This window comes from Anticarsia gemmatalis, chromosome 29 (assembly GCF_050436995.1).
Source record: "Anticarsia gemmatalis isolate Benzon Research Colony breed Stoneville strain chromosome 29, ilAntGemm2 primary, whole genome shotgun sequence".
Classification (NCBI taxonomy): Eukaryota; Metazoa; Arthropoda; class Insecta; order Lepidoptera; family Erebidae; genus Anticarsia; species Anticarsia gemmatalis.
The window spans coordinates 1,279,979-1,295,020 of record NC_134773.1 but is presented as its reverse complement, the minus strand read 5'-3'; the positions used below and the strand labels follow the sequence as shown (position 1 = coordinate 1,295,020).

The window sequence follows — 15,042 nt, the reverse complement described above, 5'->3', positions numbered from 1 at the left end:
ATTATGTGCTCAAAAATTTTAACTGTTCTAGTTTATTTATTGATTATTTTACATTATAATAATTTCAATTAATTAAAGTTTTTATTAACCTTTATATTTGAAACTCATTAAAATGTTATTCCCTTTTCCGATTTCGTCGGAGTACCTGTGAAAACGAAGCAGTATTGCCATCTATTATTTACTAGCTACAATTTCTTAAAACTTTAGTAACTTTCAGTCCCTAGATGTCGCTCCTCCAACATAAACATTATTATGTAACCAACTTGAAGAGTTTCGATTTAAGTAAATTCAGTGCATCCGGAAGACTTTTCAATTTGATAGTATTACATTAACATTGTAATGTTTTACAAAAAATCTAGGAAAGCGTTCGTTAAATAAAATGGTTAATATATAAGAACATTTTTAAACATCTAGGTGACTACTAATAACGAAATGTGGCTGGCACAGATTAAATTAAACAAATAATTGCATTACGCGAAATATTAACCTGCCAAATTAAATGATCAACAATTTGTAGAATGCGGTCAGGAACGTTCCGAACCTCCCTTCAATATTTATCAACGAAGTTGTAATAATACATTGTTGGGATAAAGACGATGTTTAGTACTTAATTATTAAATAATTTTTCACTATTTTACTCGATGTCACCTTAAAATTAAAACAAAACAAGGATTACTTTCTCAAAAGTGGTACTTGTTCCATTTTTTAAGGGAAAGTTTCAGGGGGTTAAAAATGTTACATGTATCGAACGCACCCAACGGCCCACATTCAATTTGTCAAATTCATCCGGCCATTAGACGAAAACATTAAATTGCAAATAAAATTGCAATATTATTGTTTGTTTATTTACAAAAGTGTAATCTACAGAGATATATTGCATTTTCGCGCGTGTTTAACAACATTTCCGTGCGCCGTGGATCCTAAAATAAACGGTAAGACGTATTGTTTGTTGTTGTTATTTTTACCGATTTTCGCGAAAAATATTGCCGTAAAATTAATATAATTTGGTCGTATTTTTGCGTTATGGGCATTAATTAGTTGTAAATATTATAGAAAATATATTTTTCTTTGATTTTAAGTAGAAATTTGATAGATTTTGCGCTCGCCGGATTTAGATTATGCAAATATGAGTTTCACAACATGGCATGCGTCGTTTTTTATGAACATTTTTGTCAATTTCGGCTCCATTTGTAGATAATCTTAGTAGATTGATCTTCTAATAACATAAGGATAACATAATAGTCCTTCGAATTTATTTGATGAATTTATATAAAAAACATATTTAGCTATTTCTTTTAATTTTTTTTTATTTCATACAGTTTTATTCCACTACTACCATAGCATACTGAAAAAGCAACTGTAATAAATTTAAATCTTCTTGGCAGTTGTTATAACCTCTGTAGTCTTTCTGCTGGGTAGAGTCCCTTCCCTTAAAATGAAAAATATTTTAGCCCATGAGCCCACAACCAAGATTTCCTTTCAGACATTTTCCTATGGCATTTCAAGCCAGTGAAAAATTACTACATAGGTATTTAATCATAGAAATCAATATTTATACTTTTAAAACTAGCCTTCTCAGATCAATACCTCATAGACACTCTCCTATACACATAAGCTATTTTATTGTAAATTAATTTTGCCATAGAATTATATAAATTTCCTGTGCGGGCTAGAGTTTTCTCTCAGAAAGAGAGAGAGTAAGATAGACCACCTCGCAGCCTAGATGCATGTTGGAGATTTATCATTCCATCTTTCTAAAAACAGATCTTAGTGTTATGAAAAGTATTTTTTTTCTGTATTTGTTTTGTATTCGAAGAACTTACAATGTTTTCAACATTAGAGCAATTGATAATTATTTCTAATACACACATCACTTGGAAAAGTCATTGGTTAGCGAACATCTACCATTTCCATGGGATTAATTATATTTTTAGCTTCTATGATATTACAGGGTAAAAAGACCTATGTTTTAATCCAGGATATAAGTTAAGCAAACCTTGACACGGTCTTTCTATAGATTGGTGACTGTATAGTATTAGAACTGGGTGTCTTTGTGCTTCATATGGCACGTAAAAACTCAATTGTCAAAAGCCTTTTGACATTTTCACCAACTGTGACTCTAGGTTGACCACTAACCATACGAATAGAAGACGGAGAAGATAACATAATGTTGTTTCAGCAGACATGTGCACTCCGGAAGCGTGGCGCGGCGGCGTGGCGCGCTCGCCGTCGCACGAGTCCGTCACCACAGACCTGTCCCTGTTCAGCGTGTCTTCAGCTGCTTCGGACGCCAGGGTGCTCCGGCTGCTGGCTTGCAAGGTAAAGAAAACTTAACCCAGTAGATGTGACTGTTACAAAGAATACATTAATCTTAATTTTTTTGTTGTTTAACTTTACTGTCCCATTGCCAGGCAAGAGTCTCTTCCCAAATAAGGTTGCTAATGCTTCACACTCTCAAAAAGTGCACTCCACAACTTTTAGGCATGCAAGGATTCATCAAGTCATTTTCAACCGACATAACAGGGGCTTCCTAATTTGGGTGCTTTAGTTTTTGTATGTGTGCCACCTCACAATAACTTTATTATGTGACCCTATTTTGATGTCATGTTAGTTTTGCTGTGCTTTCAAGGTAACAAACCTGTACTGGTAGAAATAATTACTAAATGGCACATACATAATTGTTTATTTATAAAAACTGTATTTCTTTTTTTAGGCTGGCCAGGGTCCAGACCCGTCGCTTCGAGTTGCTAGTCCCAATCCAGACAGCAAAGCATTAAAGTAAGCATTATCACTAAGATGAACTATAAGATTAATGGACCACAGTCAGTTTTCTATTAGCACTAAGAAAATCTTATGATGTAATCCATACTAATATTATAAATGCGAAAGTTACTCTGTCTGTCTCTCTGTCTGTCTGTTACTCAATCACGCCTAAACTACTGAACCAATTTGCATGAAATTTGGTATAGAGATATTTCGAAACCCGATAAAGGACATGGGCTACTTTTATCCCCGGGAAAATAACGCATAATGGGAAAATTAAGGTGGCGGACGAAGTCGCGGGTAAAAGCTACTAATCAATAAACATCTCATCAGACCGTTGACATCCAACCAATGTCTACCGCCTCACCAGACGAACGTGATGTAATAGAGAATGTATCTGTATATTGTGCACACACTTGGATACTATAAAGTCCTGTACAGATGACCAATTTCTTTCTAACTGACCATAAATGACGAATAACAGTACGATAAAATGGTAAGTTTGATAGAAACGACTTTTTTCCAAATATCATCTATTAGTACAATTCACCTACAGTCCTGAAATTACAGTGAACTTTTGAATGTGTACTTTTTAACCCCCTCTCCTCACAGAAGGCCCTCCTCGTCCCTCCCCCTGCAGTCCACGGACAACTGTCGCGAGCTGCTAGCGGGGTGCGCAGCCCTATGTGCACAGCTCGGCCTGCGCCGGTCCTTCAGCTGTTCCGATGTTAGCTCGGCTAAGGACACCTCGCACCCACTTAGAAGGTAACGGACGAGTTATTTATTTATATATATAATTAGAACGGCCAATTACACTAATTACAAAGTAATACAAAAAAAAACAATGTACATAAAAATTATTATAGAACAAAAAATAAAATATGTTTGGGATGTTTGTTATTTTTATACAAACTTCTTAAAAATATTTTTTTTTATTTGACTGCCTCCGTGGCGCAGTGGTTAAGGTCGCCACGCCGCTACCGTTGTATCGGGAGGTCGTGTGCTCGATTCCCACACGGAACAATTATTTGTGTCGCTTTTACAAACATACAAACAACGGACACAAATTACAACCAGACCGGAAACAATTATTTGTGGATCGCACAAATAAATGTTCTCTGTGGGAATCGAACTCACGACCCGAAGCAATGGTAGCGGCGTGGTACTGGTGACCTAAACCACTGCGCCACGGAGAATATTGTAGTGTGTTGTAATTGTACAATATCTATAAATACAAAAATGAAACCCGTTTTCCTTGGTCACGGCATCACGCGCGATGGCTGGACTGATTTTACTAATTCTTTTTGTGTTGTATTTGTTATTATTAGGAGAAGGTTCTTACGGAAAAAAATATTAAGAAATTTTTTCAGAAATATTGAAATATAGACATTTAATTTTGCATATTTTAGGCGGTACGAAGTTTGCCGGGTCAGCTAGTAAGAATTAAATTTAAAGTAATGTTATATATTTTCAGTGCCACTTCAGAGGTGGGTCTATGTGCTGCGTTAGAAGCATTGACGTTGAGTACCGCGTCGCGATCTTGCAGCACTTGGGTTGCTGGTAGGTTATATAAGATTGTGATAATCCATACTAATATTACAAAGCTGAAGAGTTTGTTTGTTTGTTTGAACGTGCTAATCTCAGGAACTACTGGTCCGGCTTGATAAAATCTTTCAGTGTCTCCTTCTGCGTCGGGAGTTGAAAAGCGTGTAATTTTTGTAAAATTGTTTAGTAAATTTAACTCATTTATGTTATATTAAATCCCACTGCTGGGCAAGGGTCTACTCCCGTAATGAGGGAGCGGTTAGGCCTTGAGTCCACCACGCTGACCAAGTGCGGGTTGGGGACTTTGAATGCCCTCAATAAATGTATTAAACAAATTTTAGGCATGCAAGGTTTCCTCACGATGTTTTCTTTCAACGTTAGAGCGAGTGATAATTAAGTGATTAAGTGAAAAGTCATTGGTGTGTTGCCTCGGGTTCGAACCTGCGACCACTTGCTTTGCACTTATCACTGCTGTAAAATTGTTATTATACTTAAATATATTATTTTTCACAGTAGGTGGTTCCCAGCTGCCGTCGCCGCAACGCTCGCACCCCGCACAGCCGCCGCACCGACAACTACCTAGCGATAATAAGAAAGTAAGTGTTAATACTTTTGATTGTTTGTTGTTTGTCGCATATTTGATAGAAGCTCGTGGCTTAGTTAACAACAGCCGCGCGGTTCGATCTCTGAGGTTAAGCTACGCTTGCCGAGGTTGATCTGTGGATGGGTGACCGTCTTATACATATCGAGTTCCTCCGTGTTTCGGAAGGCACGTTAAATTGTGGGTCCCGGCTGTCATTTTCGAAGATCTTTGACAGTCGTTAACAGTAGTCAGAAGCTTGAAAGTCTGACAACCAGTCTTACTTAGTATCGTGTTATAACCCAGGTAACTGTGTTGTGGAGGTCAGACAGACAGTCGCTCCATGTAAAATACTGGTATTCAGCTGCATCCGATGAAAAAAGGCTAAGCTGAAATAGTTGTTTGTCGTCTGGTTAGTGGTCAACCTAGTGTCAAAGTTGTTCAAGCCCGAAGACCTTTGACGTGGCTTAACGACTGTTATCTTAATTGACAACAACCGGGACCGACTTTTTACGTGCACTCCGAAGCACGGAGACGCCCTTCTCAAATACCACTATGCGGTCACCCATCTATAGAATGACCGCGCCATGAGTTGCTTATCCTACAGATCGTTTACCGACCGGTGAGCGCAACGGGCTATGGGCACCTCAATTCTTTAACATAAAAAATCTTATTATTACGAGTATTTTCTTCACCGTCGTCAGATATTTTTTGTAAGATCATTTTTGACACAATAATGACCGATGGTAAATGAATGAAAGACCGATAGCGAATGAATGAAAGACCGATAGCGAATGAATGAAAGACCGATAGCGAATGAATGATCGATGGTGAATGAATGACCGATGGTGAATGAATGACCGAAAGTGAATGAATGACCGTTGGTGAATGAATGACCGATGGTGAATGAATGATTGATGGTGAATGAATGACCGACGGTGAATGAATGACTGATGGTGAATGAATGACCTATGGTAAATGAATGACCGATAATGAATGAAAGACTGATGGTGAATGAAAGACTGATGGTGAATGACTGACTGACTATGAATGACCGATGGTGAATGAATGACCGATGGTGAATGAATGACCGATGGTGAATGAATGACCGATGGTGAATGAATGATCGATGGTGAATGATTGACCGATGTTGAATGAATGATCGATGGTGAATGAATGACCGATGGTGAATGAATGATAGATGGTGAATGAATGACCGATGGTGAATGAAGGATAGATGGTGAATGAATGACCGATGGTGGATGAATGATCGATGGTGAATGATTGACCGATTTTGAATGAATGATCGATGGTGAATGAATGACCGATGGTGAATGAATGATCGGTGGTCGTCATCATCGGTCATTCGTTTTTTGGTTACCATCATCACCATCCATCATCATCATCACCATCCATCATCATCATCACCATCCATCAGCCATCATCATCACCGTCCATCATCACCACCATCCGTCATCATGATCATCATCATCATCAATCATCATCACCATCCATCATCATCACCATCCATCATCATCACCGTCCATCATCACCACCATCCGTCATCATGATCATCATCATCATCAATCATCATCACCATCGGTTATTCATTCACCATCGGTCAATTATCATTATCGGTTAATTATCATCATCGGTCATTCATTCGAATGTTGCAGATATATGTTATCGACTCGAAACCAATATATTTTACTTTGTTATTTGTCTACCGTACCCCGTTGACAAAATTATTATTAAAGATAATGTATTGTTTGCAGGTGAGACAGAACTACATAAAGCGAAGACTGCTGACCACATACAGAGCGCTGGAGAGAATGTCCCAGTCTGACTTTAATCTAGATAGACTAGAAGTAAGTACTAAACTAACCCTCTTATTCATAAACACACTATAAACCTATTTTAGTTAAAAAGCTTCTATGTATTCTCTTTTTCATTTCGCTTAGGAGTGAAAGAAACAAAACACTATATGCATTTCATAACTTCATATATTTTTATGAATTAATTAAGACTCTTATTTTGTCTTTGCCTTTTTTTATATCAAATTACTGTCCCATTGCAGGGCAAGGGTCTCCTCCCCAACGAGGGAGAGGTTAGGCTTTGAGTCCACCACGCTGGCCAAGTGCGGGACTTTGCATGCCCTCAATAAATGTATTAAACAAATTTTAGACATGATTTCCTCACGATGTTTTCCTTTACCTTCAGCAAGTGATAATTATTTCTAATACACACATAACTTGGAAAAGTCATTGGTGTGTTGTCGGGTTCGAACCTGCGACCACTTGCGTGGGAGGTGTCGACTTAAACCACTCGGCTATCACTGCTCCTTATCCCACGTTATGTCTGCACAATATATCTTCTCAAAAACATGCTGTGAAGATATGACTGAATTTTAGACTACCCAAAGAATAAAACGGGACCTGTATCTATAACTCTATCTGAATCTGTAACTTTTGTTTGTATGTTTGCAGGCGGCGGCTGTGTCGGCAGTCGCTAACGCAGTGTCCGGCCCCGGACCCACGACCCTCGCGGTGCCTCAAGCTAAACAACCGCATTCTAGATTTGTACATCCAGGTAAATAACATATTAGGTCGGGGAGAAAGTCTTTTCGCATTATAGTATATATGAACTTGTAATAAAATCTTTTCTCTACACAAAAAAGCTCGATATTTGGGTACCTCACGAGCTCACTGAAAGAAACCTAATGTACCGTGTACTCATTTGTGATTGTTAAAGCCAAAGAGATTTTATTACAAGTTCATACAAACTATAATGCGAAAAGACTTTTTCCCCGAACCAATATTTTTATTAGCTTTTGCTTGCGTCTTCGTCCGCGTGGTTTGTGACTCAGACTTAATTTCATGTAAACTGTCATCTGGGTAGAATTGATCAAAATTCTTTCTTAGCGGATGTCTACGTCACAACAACTTACTGCATGTCATATTTCAGCTCGATCTGTCCCAGCCAGCGCAAACCACTGAATGGATCGGGCTAAAATTTGGCATGCAGGTACAATGTATATATTATGACACTAGCTGACCCGCGCAACTTCGCTTGCGTCACATAAGAGAGAATGGGTCAAAATTTTCCCCGTTTTGGTAACATTTTTCACTGGTACTCTGCTCCTATTGGTAGTAGCGTGAAGGTATATAGCCTATAGCCTTCTTCGATAAATGGACTATCTAACACTGAAAGAATTTTTCAAATCGGACCCGTAGTTCCTGAGATTAGCGCGTTCAAACAAACAAACAAACAAACTCTTCAGCTTTGTAATATTAATATAGATTAGTATAGATATGCATCCGCTACTTGGTACAGCCGTGAGACACATCCTCAACCATTTTATATCTTGTTGTACTATACAATATGTCTTTAATGTATATCTCTGTGCTGGTGTTATCTTATTCAGAGGTATATATTTTCAATACTTTTTATCATTTTTTCACAGAAGCAGCCCACCTGGCCCTGACGGCCGCGGACCTGGAGCGCGAGCGTGGTCGTCCACTGTCCAAGTACGAGAGGAATATGATGATCTTCAACTGGCTACACACGCTGGACGAGGCCGCGCCCTTCTAGAACGAACAATACCGGTAAATTTACGATTCAAACTAGTCTTATAACCGGTTTCTGAGTACAGTTTATCTTATGAGGACAGTAGGACGCCATGGCGGCATCGCTGGCTACGTATCCAAGTAGTTATATTGAAATGTCACGTTGTTATATCCAAGACAACTGTGTTGTGAAGGTCAGATAGACAGTCGCTCCATGTAAAACACTGGTATTCAGCTGCATCCGGTGAGACTGGAAGCCGACTCCAACATAGTTTAAAAGAAAGGCTAAGTTAATATATAATTTATCTATATAAGTATATATTTAAAAACATTATAAGTATGTTTATCAGTTATTTGGTTACAAGTACAAGCTCTGCTTAGTTTGAAATCACATGACCGTCCGTGAGTTGTCCCACGATATTTATTTATTTCAAAATTTTCAATCGCGTTTAAGACCCATTATAATATTAAACATTTTTTTTTCTATATGACTTTAGTTGATAGATAAACTACCGCTAAACTGTACCTCAGTAACCGGTTTGAACCGATGTATAGATTTAACTCGGTATATGACTGGTAAAAAAATGTGTATGTAGATGAATTGTCGGTTGAAATTTGATATATTTCGGTAAAATACGGTATTTGGTAAGTGGGATGTTTGTAAAACCGGTATGTATCGATAATTTTCGAGGTGAATGGATGTAGAAACCGGTTCGTATGGGTTTTTTGTCGGTATATACCGGTTTTGTAATTTAGATGGTGTCTGGAGTGTATTATACAGATGTATTAGACGGTAAATGGTGAAAAAATACCGGTTATATTTGATAAATATCAATTTACGGTTGATATTTATTGAAAAAGAGGTTTTGGAGTGTATTATAAATATGTATAGCCGATAATTCTTTAAATACCGGTAAAAATACGGTAATTACTGATTTATTGGCTGAAATACGACTACAAATAGTAGTGATGTGTATTATATAAATCGATAACGATCGATAAATGTTGGTATTTAGAAAGAAAGATTAATGATGGAAAGGGATTTAACTAAAAATACGATAATTCGAATTGTAAATGTATGTTAAATAAAAAAACCGAAAATTACCGGTTAAAATATATAAATAACCGTAAAAAGTACGGTAATTTAAAGACATCTTATGAATATGTGTCAGATATCTTAACTGCCAAAAAGAGAGAAAATTACTGCACGTTTGTCGCAGTGGTTAACGTGGTCACCTCGCCACAATAACCGTAGCGCCGCGTGTGGTTCCAATCACACCCGGGACTAATATTTGTGTGATGAGCACGAGTATCTGTTCTGAGCTTGTTAATGTATCTTTATAAGTATATAAGTATGTTTATCAGTTGTCTGGTTACAGTACAAGCTCTGCTTAGTTTGGAATCAGATGACCGTGTGTGAGTTGTCTAATGATATGATATTTATCCGTCAAATATCTATCTGATTAGCTATCTAATACTTATTCAAATGTAGGTCTTAAATATATTAAAGTTACCCGTAAAAAACCCGGTAATTTTCGGTTAGAACCGATAAATTATAACCGAAAGAGGCATTTAATTGAATTTGTAAATTGTAAGTATTTCGATGAAAAACCGATTAGTTAAGTTGTTTCGATATCACTTACACCCGGTTTCTGAGGTACATTTAGCGGTAGTTTATCTATTCAATAGCGTTTAAACTCATATAAAAACGCTATTGAATAGATAAACTACCGCTAAATGTACTCAGAAACCGGGTCTTAGATAAGTACACAAAGTATTCAATATTAACTGAATATTTAACGTTTCTACAAAAATAAATATCAAATGCTTAAAAAAATGGTTCTATTTTAGTTATTCTATCGAGATAATTTTCATGAATGATTGTCAAGTACAGTAAAAAATCGTGTCATCTTAATTTCCCATATGAGAAGAATTACTTATTATTTGTCGTATGGTTAGTGGTCAACCTAGTGTCAAAGTTGTTCAAGCCTAGCCTTTGACGTGGCTTAACGACTGTTATCTTAACCGACAACAACCGGGACCGACTATTTACGTGCCCTTCGAAGCACGAAGACGCCCTGTTCAAATACCACTATGCGGTCACCCATCTATGGAAAGACCGCGGAAAGGGTTGCTTAACCCACAGATCGTTTACCGACCGGTGATCATACAACATACACAGATCATATCGGTGATGTGTTGTAAAAAGGTCAGGTGTTCGTAACCGGTCCTGTATGACAACATGTATGTATGTGAATGAAGCAAGGGAAGTTTGTAAGGATCGTACCAAGTGACGTTCTTTGCTCTCTGCCTACCTCTATGGGAAAAAGACCTGATTTTATGTTTGTATGTATGTATGTAACTATCATTTCCAAAGCTAAAATTATCTTGATAGAATAACCCCCGGTTTCTGAGGTACATTTAGCGGTAGTTTATCTATTCAATAGCGTTTAAACTCATAAAAAAACTCTATTGAATATATAAACTACCGCTAAATGTACCTAAGAAACTGGGCATAAGACAGATATAATTGTGAATGATAATAATTCTAGCTTATTTAATTCACTGCAGAATTTTGAAATAAACAAGAAAAAATTACAAAAAATAATAGTTAATATGAATCCTGTATTTATAAGGGTAGGTAGAAGGCAGTGATAGCCGAGTGGTTTAAGTTGGCACCTCACTCAAGTGGTCGCAGGTTCAAACCCGAGGAAAACATAGTGATGAAATTTTGCATGCCTAAAATTTGTTTAATACATTTATTGAGGGCATGCATAGTCAGCAACTTATAAATATTTTTTTGGCCTGAGCCGGGATTCGAACCTAATAACCTTTGAAAGTGACAACCGAGATCCACAATTCAACGTGCAATCCGAAACTCGATAAAATTATTTTCATTTAATTTCATATGTATAAGAGATGGTCACCCATCCACAGAACGACCTCGGCAAGCGTAGCTTTACATTAAAGATCGATCTGCGCGGCTGTTGTTAACAAACAAGAAAATTTTCAGTATCTACCTACCCTTATAGAAATAGGTTTAATAAATATCCTAAAAAAATACCAGCTTTTAATAGACCATCCCGCGTGATAAGACTAGTCAGACGACAAGCTTTAATTCACATATTATGTATATAAATCGCCATTGAAAATAACATGAAAATGCTGAAAAATCACCCAATATTTTCTAAAAAGCAACGTTTCTTAATTTTTCCATGGATCTCTAGAAAACACACTATGGGTAGTTGACTGGGTTAACGAAAAACTATTAAACTTGTACTCGTAAAAGGTTCATCTAAAATGCTCAGACTTATGTCATTATTTTTTCGTTAATAATGTTGAAATTGTAATTATTACAGACTGAAACATTATATTAGACACTCATTTGATCTGAAAATACGTCACTGTGACGTCACTATGTCGTATTTCTATACTAAAATATGTTTTTGTCATTTCATAAAGAGTGGTTGATTTGACTGATAGTCAACCACCCTATTTCAAGAACCTTCTGATTAACAAAATAAGTATTTTGCAATATTAATACTTGCAAGTATTTTATCAATGGGATAATCTTCCCCCCTCCCCCCTTTGACCCCCATAAAATGATATTAGGTCGGGGAAAAAGTCTTTTCGCATTATAGTATGTATAAACTTGTAATAAAATCTTTTCTCTATACAAAAAAGCTCGATATTTCGATACCTCACGAGCTCACTGAAAGAAACCTAATGTACCGTGTACCTACTCATTTGTGATTCTTGAAGCCAAAGAGATTTTATTACAAGTTCATACATACTATAATGCGAAAAGACTTTTCTCGACCTAATATACTCATAGACCCCATGGAGTTAAGAAACACTGTAAAGGTAACTTTGTTGAAGGACTTATAATACTCGTGTGATAACAAACGTGTTCACTACGTGACGTCATTATATCTGTGTCTCTCACTCACTACACATTGTCACATTCACATGATTCTTTTGATTATGACGTAGTCAACACGATTATTACATGAGTATAATATTATAAATACGAAAATCTGTTTCTCATGTTTTTTTGTCTGAATTGCTAAAATTAATTTTCTGATTTTTTTTGGTGAAATTGTAAAATACTTAAGGATTAACCTAGGCTACTAGGTTTTGCAAATATCTACCTTCTAAAAAGAAAAAGATGAAAATTTTTATTTTTTAAGTTTTTCAAAGTATTTTCATATTATATTATATTCTCAATATGACATTGATAGTCCTTCAATAAAGGAATATAATGAAAAAATTGGTTTCTGAAGAAATTATCACACATTTTTTAATATGCGCTAAGTCATAAGTCTTCAAGCGGCATGAAATGCATTTTCATACAAAAAATACCTTTCATACTGATTCAAGCAAAGTAATTTTAAGTTATTGATGTTTATAAAGTCCCCAACCTGCACTTGGTCAGCGTGGTGGACTCAAGGCCTAACCACTCCCTCATTACGGGAGGAGACCCTTGCCCAACAGTGGGACAGTAATGGGTTTAATTTAATATATTTGTTATAAATATCTCAAAAGTATTAAAAAATAGATCTGATTTATATTTTTTTCTTTTACATATAAGTATGTATTTCTTTTTACATTAAGTAAAATTCTTTATATTTTTCGGTTCCGTAACCGAAAGGGTGAAATGGGAGTTTAATTACTAAGACTTCGCTGTCTGTCTGTCAGCAGGCTGTATCTCATGAACCGTGATAGTTAGACAGTTGACATTTACACAGATTATGTATTTCTGTTGCCGATATAACAACAAATACTAGAAAACAGAATAAAACTAATATTTAAGGTAACTCCCATACAACAAACGTGAAATTATTGCCGATTTCATAAAATAATGGTACGAAATCTTTTGTGCGTGAGTCCAAAAATCACTTGGCCAGTTTATTTTTAAAATTTAATTTGATATCTATACATTCCTATAAATATATTTCTAAAAGACGTTTTTTCCTTCACTTACGGCCTGTTTTATAACTTCTGAATAAATACCGGTTAGTATATCTGCCAGTTAGGTTAATCGTCACTTATTCTTTAGTTATCAAACAGGCCTTTAGGCTAGTATTGTAAAGAATAAATTAAAAAAATCACATGTATATAAATAAATTTGTATGTTCTATGTTACCTAAGAGTATCAAAAGTCCACGGTTGAATTCCCGTTTAAGACAAATTTTATTTATTATGTCGAATGCAGGAAGATGAAACACATATTCGGTTCGGCAATATTGATCGAACAACAAAACCGACCCGACTCACTTGTTCGGCTTGTGCCGTGTTCATCTACACATATTCGGTTTTACCGCTAGGACGATTAATGCTGAACCGAATGTGTGTGTAGTAGCGAGCGAGTTAAATTATTTTGCTTTCGAATTTTAGACTATATTACTAAATGTCCCTTATATGTTAATGTCCCTTATAGATAGTTTCAAAATGTATTTCAATTGATAAAATGTTGTAATCCCATCTCAATTGCTGTCTGTATATAGCAACAAGTCGCTGAAGGTACATAAATACAGTAGACGTATACGCCGAGTGCGTGTGAGGGAACGGAAGCACGTCGTTGTTACGTCTCCGTCACACGCACTCCGCGTATACCACTACTGTATTTATGTACCTTCAGCGACTTGTTACTATATACAAGTACATTTACCAGTGGATGTATGTACCTATGAGTTTGTTTCTCTATGTATTTTAATATAGTTACATAACCACTTATATGTGATTTTAAAGCCTAAATGATGTTCCTAAAATGTTTAGAATTACTTTTAAAATAATTAATTTATTGTTTAAAATTGAATGTTAATGTTTTGCGTAATATTCTATAGTTTTCTAATCTTTACTTTAGTGGAAACGCCACTTATTAGCTAAGTTATCAAACTTCATTGATGTTAGAATCAAGAGGGTTTGATTCCCACCCAATGACAAAAAAAAAGACATTTTAATTTAGCCCTCATTACGGGAGGAGACCCTTGCCCAGCAGTAGGACAGCAATGAGTTAAATTTTAAGTTATTTCAATGTATTAAGATCTGCATTTTTAATTTAATGGTTCTTTTCTTTGTGATATAATATTTAAGATTATTATAGTTCTAACTCATTCTAAGTAAATCTCTTTTTAGAATTAACTGTTTACTAATAAACGTGTTGTAAGCTGTGATTAGTTATACAGTGTTTTGTCTTCACTCATATACAGTTACAACATTGATTGAAAGTGTACACTGTATAACTAGTCACAGCTAACAACACGTTTATTAGTCAGATTGTGTAAAATGTCCGCCGGGAATGAACCCTGGACTAAGAACTAGAATAGAGGGTGTTTATAGAGTTGTTCTTAATGTAACTGCGATACTAGTTTGAGCTCATCCTGTATGTATAAGAATGTTGTAAATGTTACTAAGCTGAAATAAATGTAAATTATCACTATTTTGAGGTTTCAATTATATTTATTAAGTTGGTACCTCCCACGCAAGTGGTTGCAGGTTTAAACTAATGACTTTTCGAAGTGATGTGTGTATTAGAAATAATTATCACTTGTTCCAACAGTGAAGGAAGACATCGTGATGCAACCT

General features: G+C 36.0%; 1 protein-coding gene across 3 annotated transcripts; it reads left to right on the top strand.

Moving 5' to 3' along the window:
* Window positions 1-781: 781 nt before the first annotated feature.
* On the top strand, window positions 782-14,890 carry LOC142985236 (uncharacterized). Of its 3 annotated transcripts, none has more exons than XM_076133276.1 (9): window positions 782-932; window positions 2,183-2,319; window positions 2,714-2,778; window positions 3,379-3,528; window positions 4,238-4,323; window positions 4,822-4,904; window positions 6,664-6,756; window positions 7,375-7,477; window positions 8,352-14,890. In XM_076133276.1, the coding sequence occupies exons 2-9, from the start codon at window positions 2,185-2,187 to the stop codon at window positions 8,477-8,479; spliced, it is 843 nt and encodes a 280-aa protein (XP_075989391.1). In that variant the 5' UTR covers window positions 782-932; window positions 2,183-2,184; the 3' UTR covers window positions 8,480-14,890. The 3 variants fall into 3 exon arrangements, with proteins under 3 accessions (XP_075989391.1, XP_075989389.1, XP_075989390.1); XM_076133274.1 differs by having other exon boundaries at window positions 3,376-3,528; XM_076133275.1 differs by having other exon boundaries at window positions 2,180-2,319; window positions 3,376-3,528.
* The last annotated feature ends 152 nt before the right edge of the window (window positions 14,891-15,042 follow it).

What these genes read in the sequence shown, in the direction of transcription:
- LOC142985236 (XM_076133274.1), top strand. Translation starts at nt 2,185, where the DNA reads ATGTGCACTCCGGAAGCGTGGCGCGGCGGCGTGGCGCGCTCGCCGTCG. An exon ending in TCCGGCTGCTGGCTTGCAAG is followed by an intron (nt 2,320 to 2,713) that starts GTAAAGAAAACT and finishes TTCTTTTTTTAG; the next exon opens with GCTGGCCAGGGTCCAGACCC. An exon ending in ACCTCGCACCCACTTAGAAG is followed by an intron (nt 3,529 to 4,237) that starts GTAACGGACGAG and finishes ATATATTTTCAG; the next exon opens with TGCCACTTCAGAGGTGGGTC.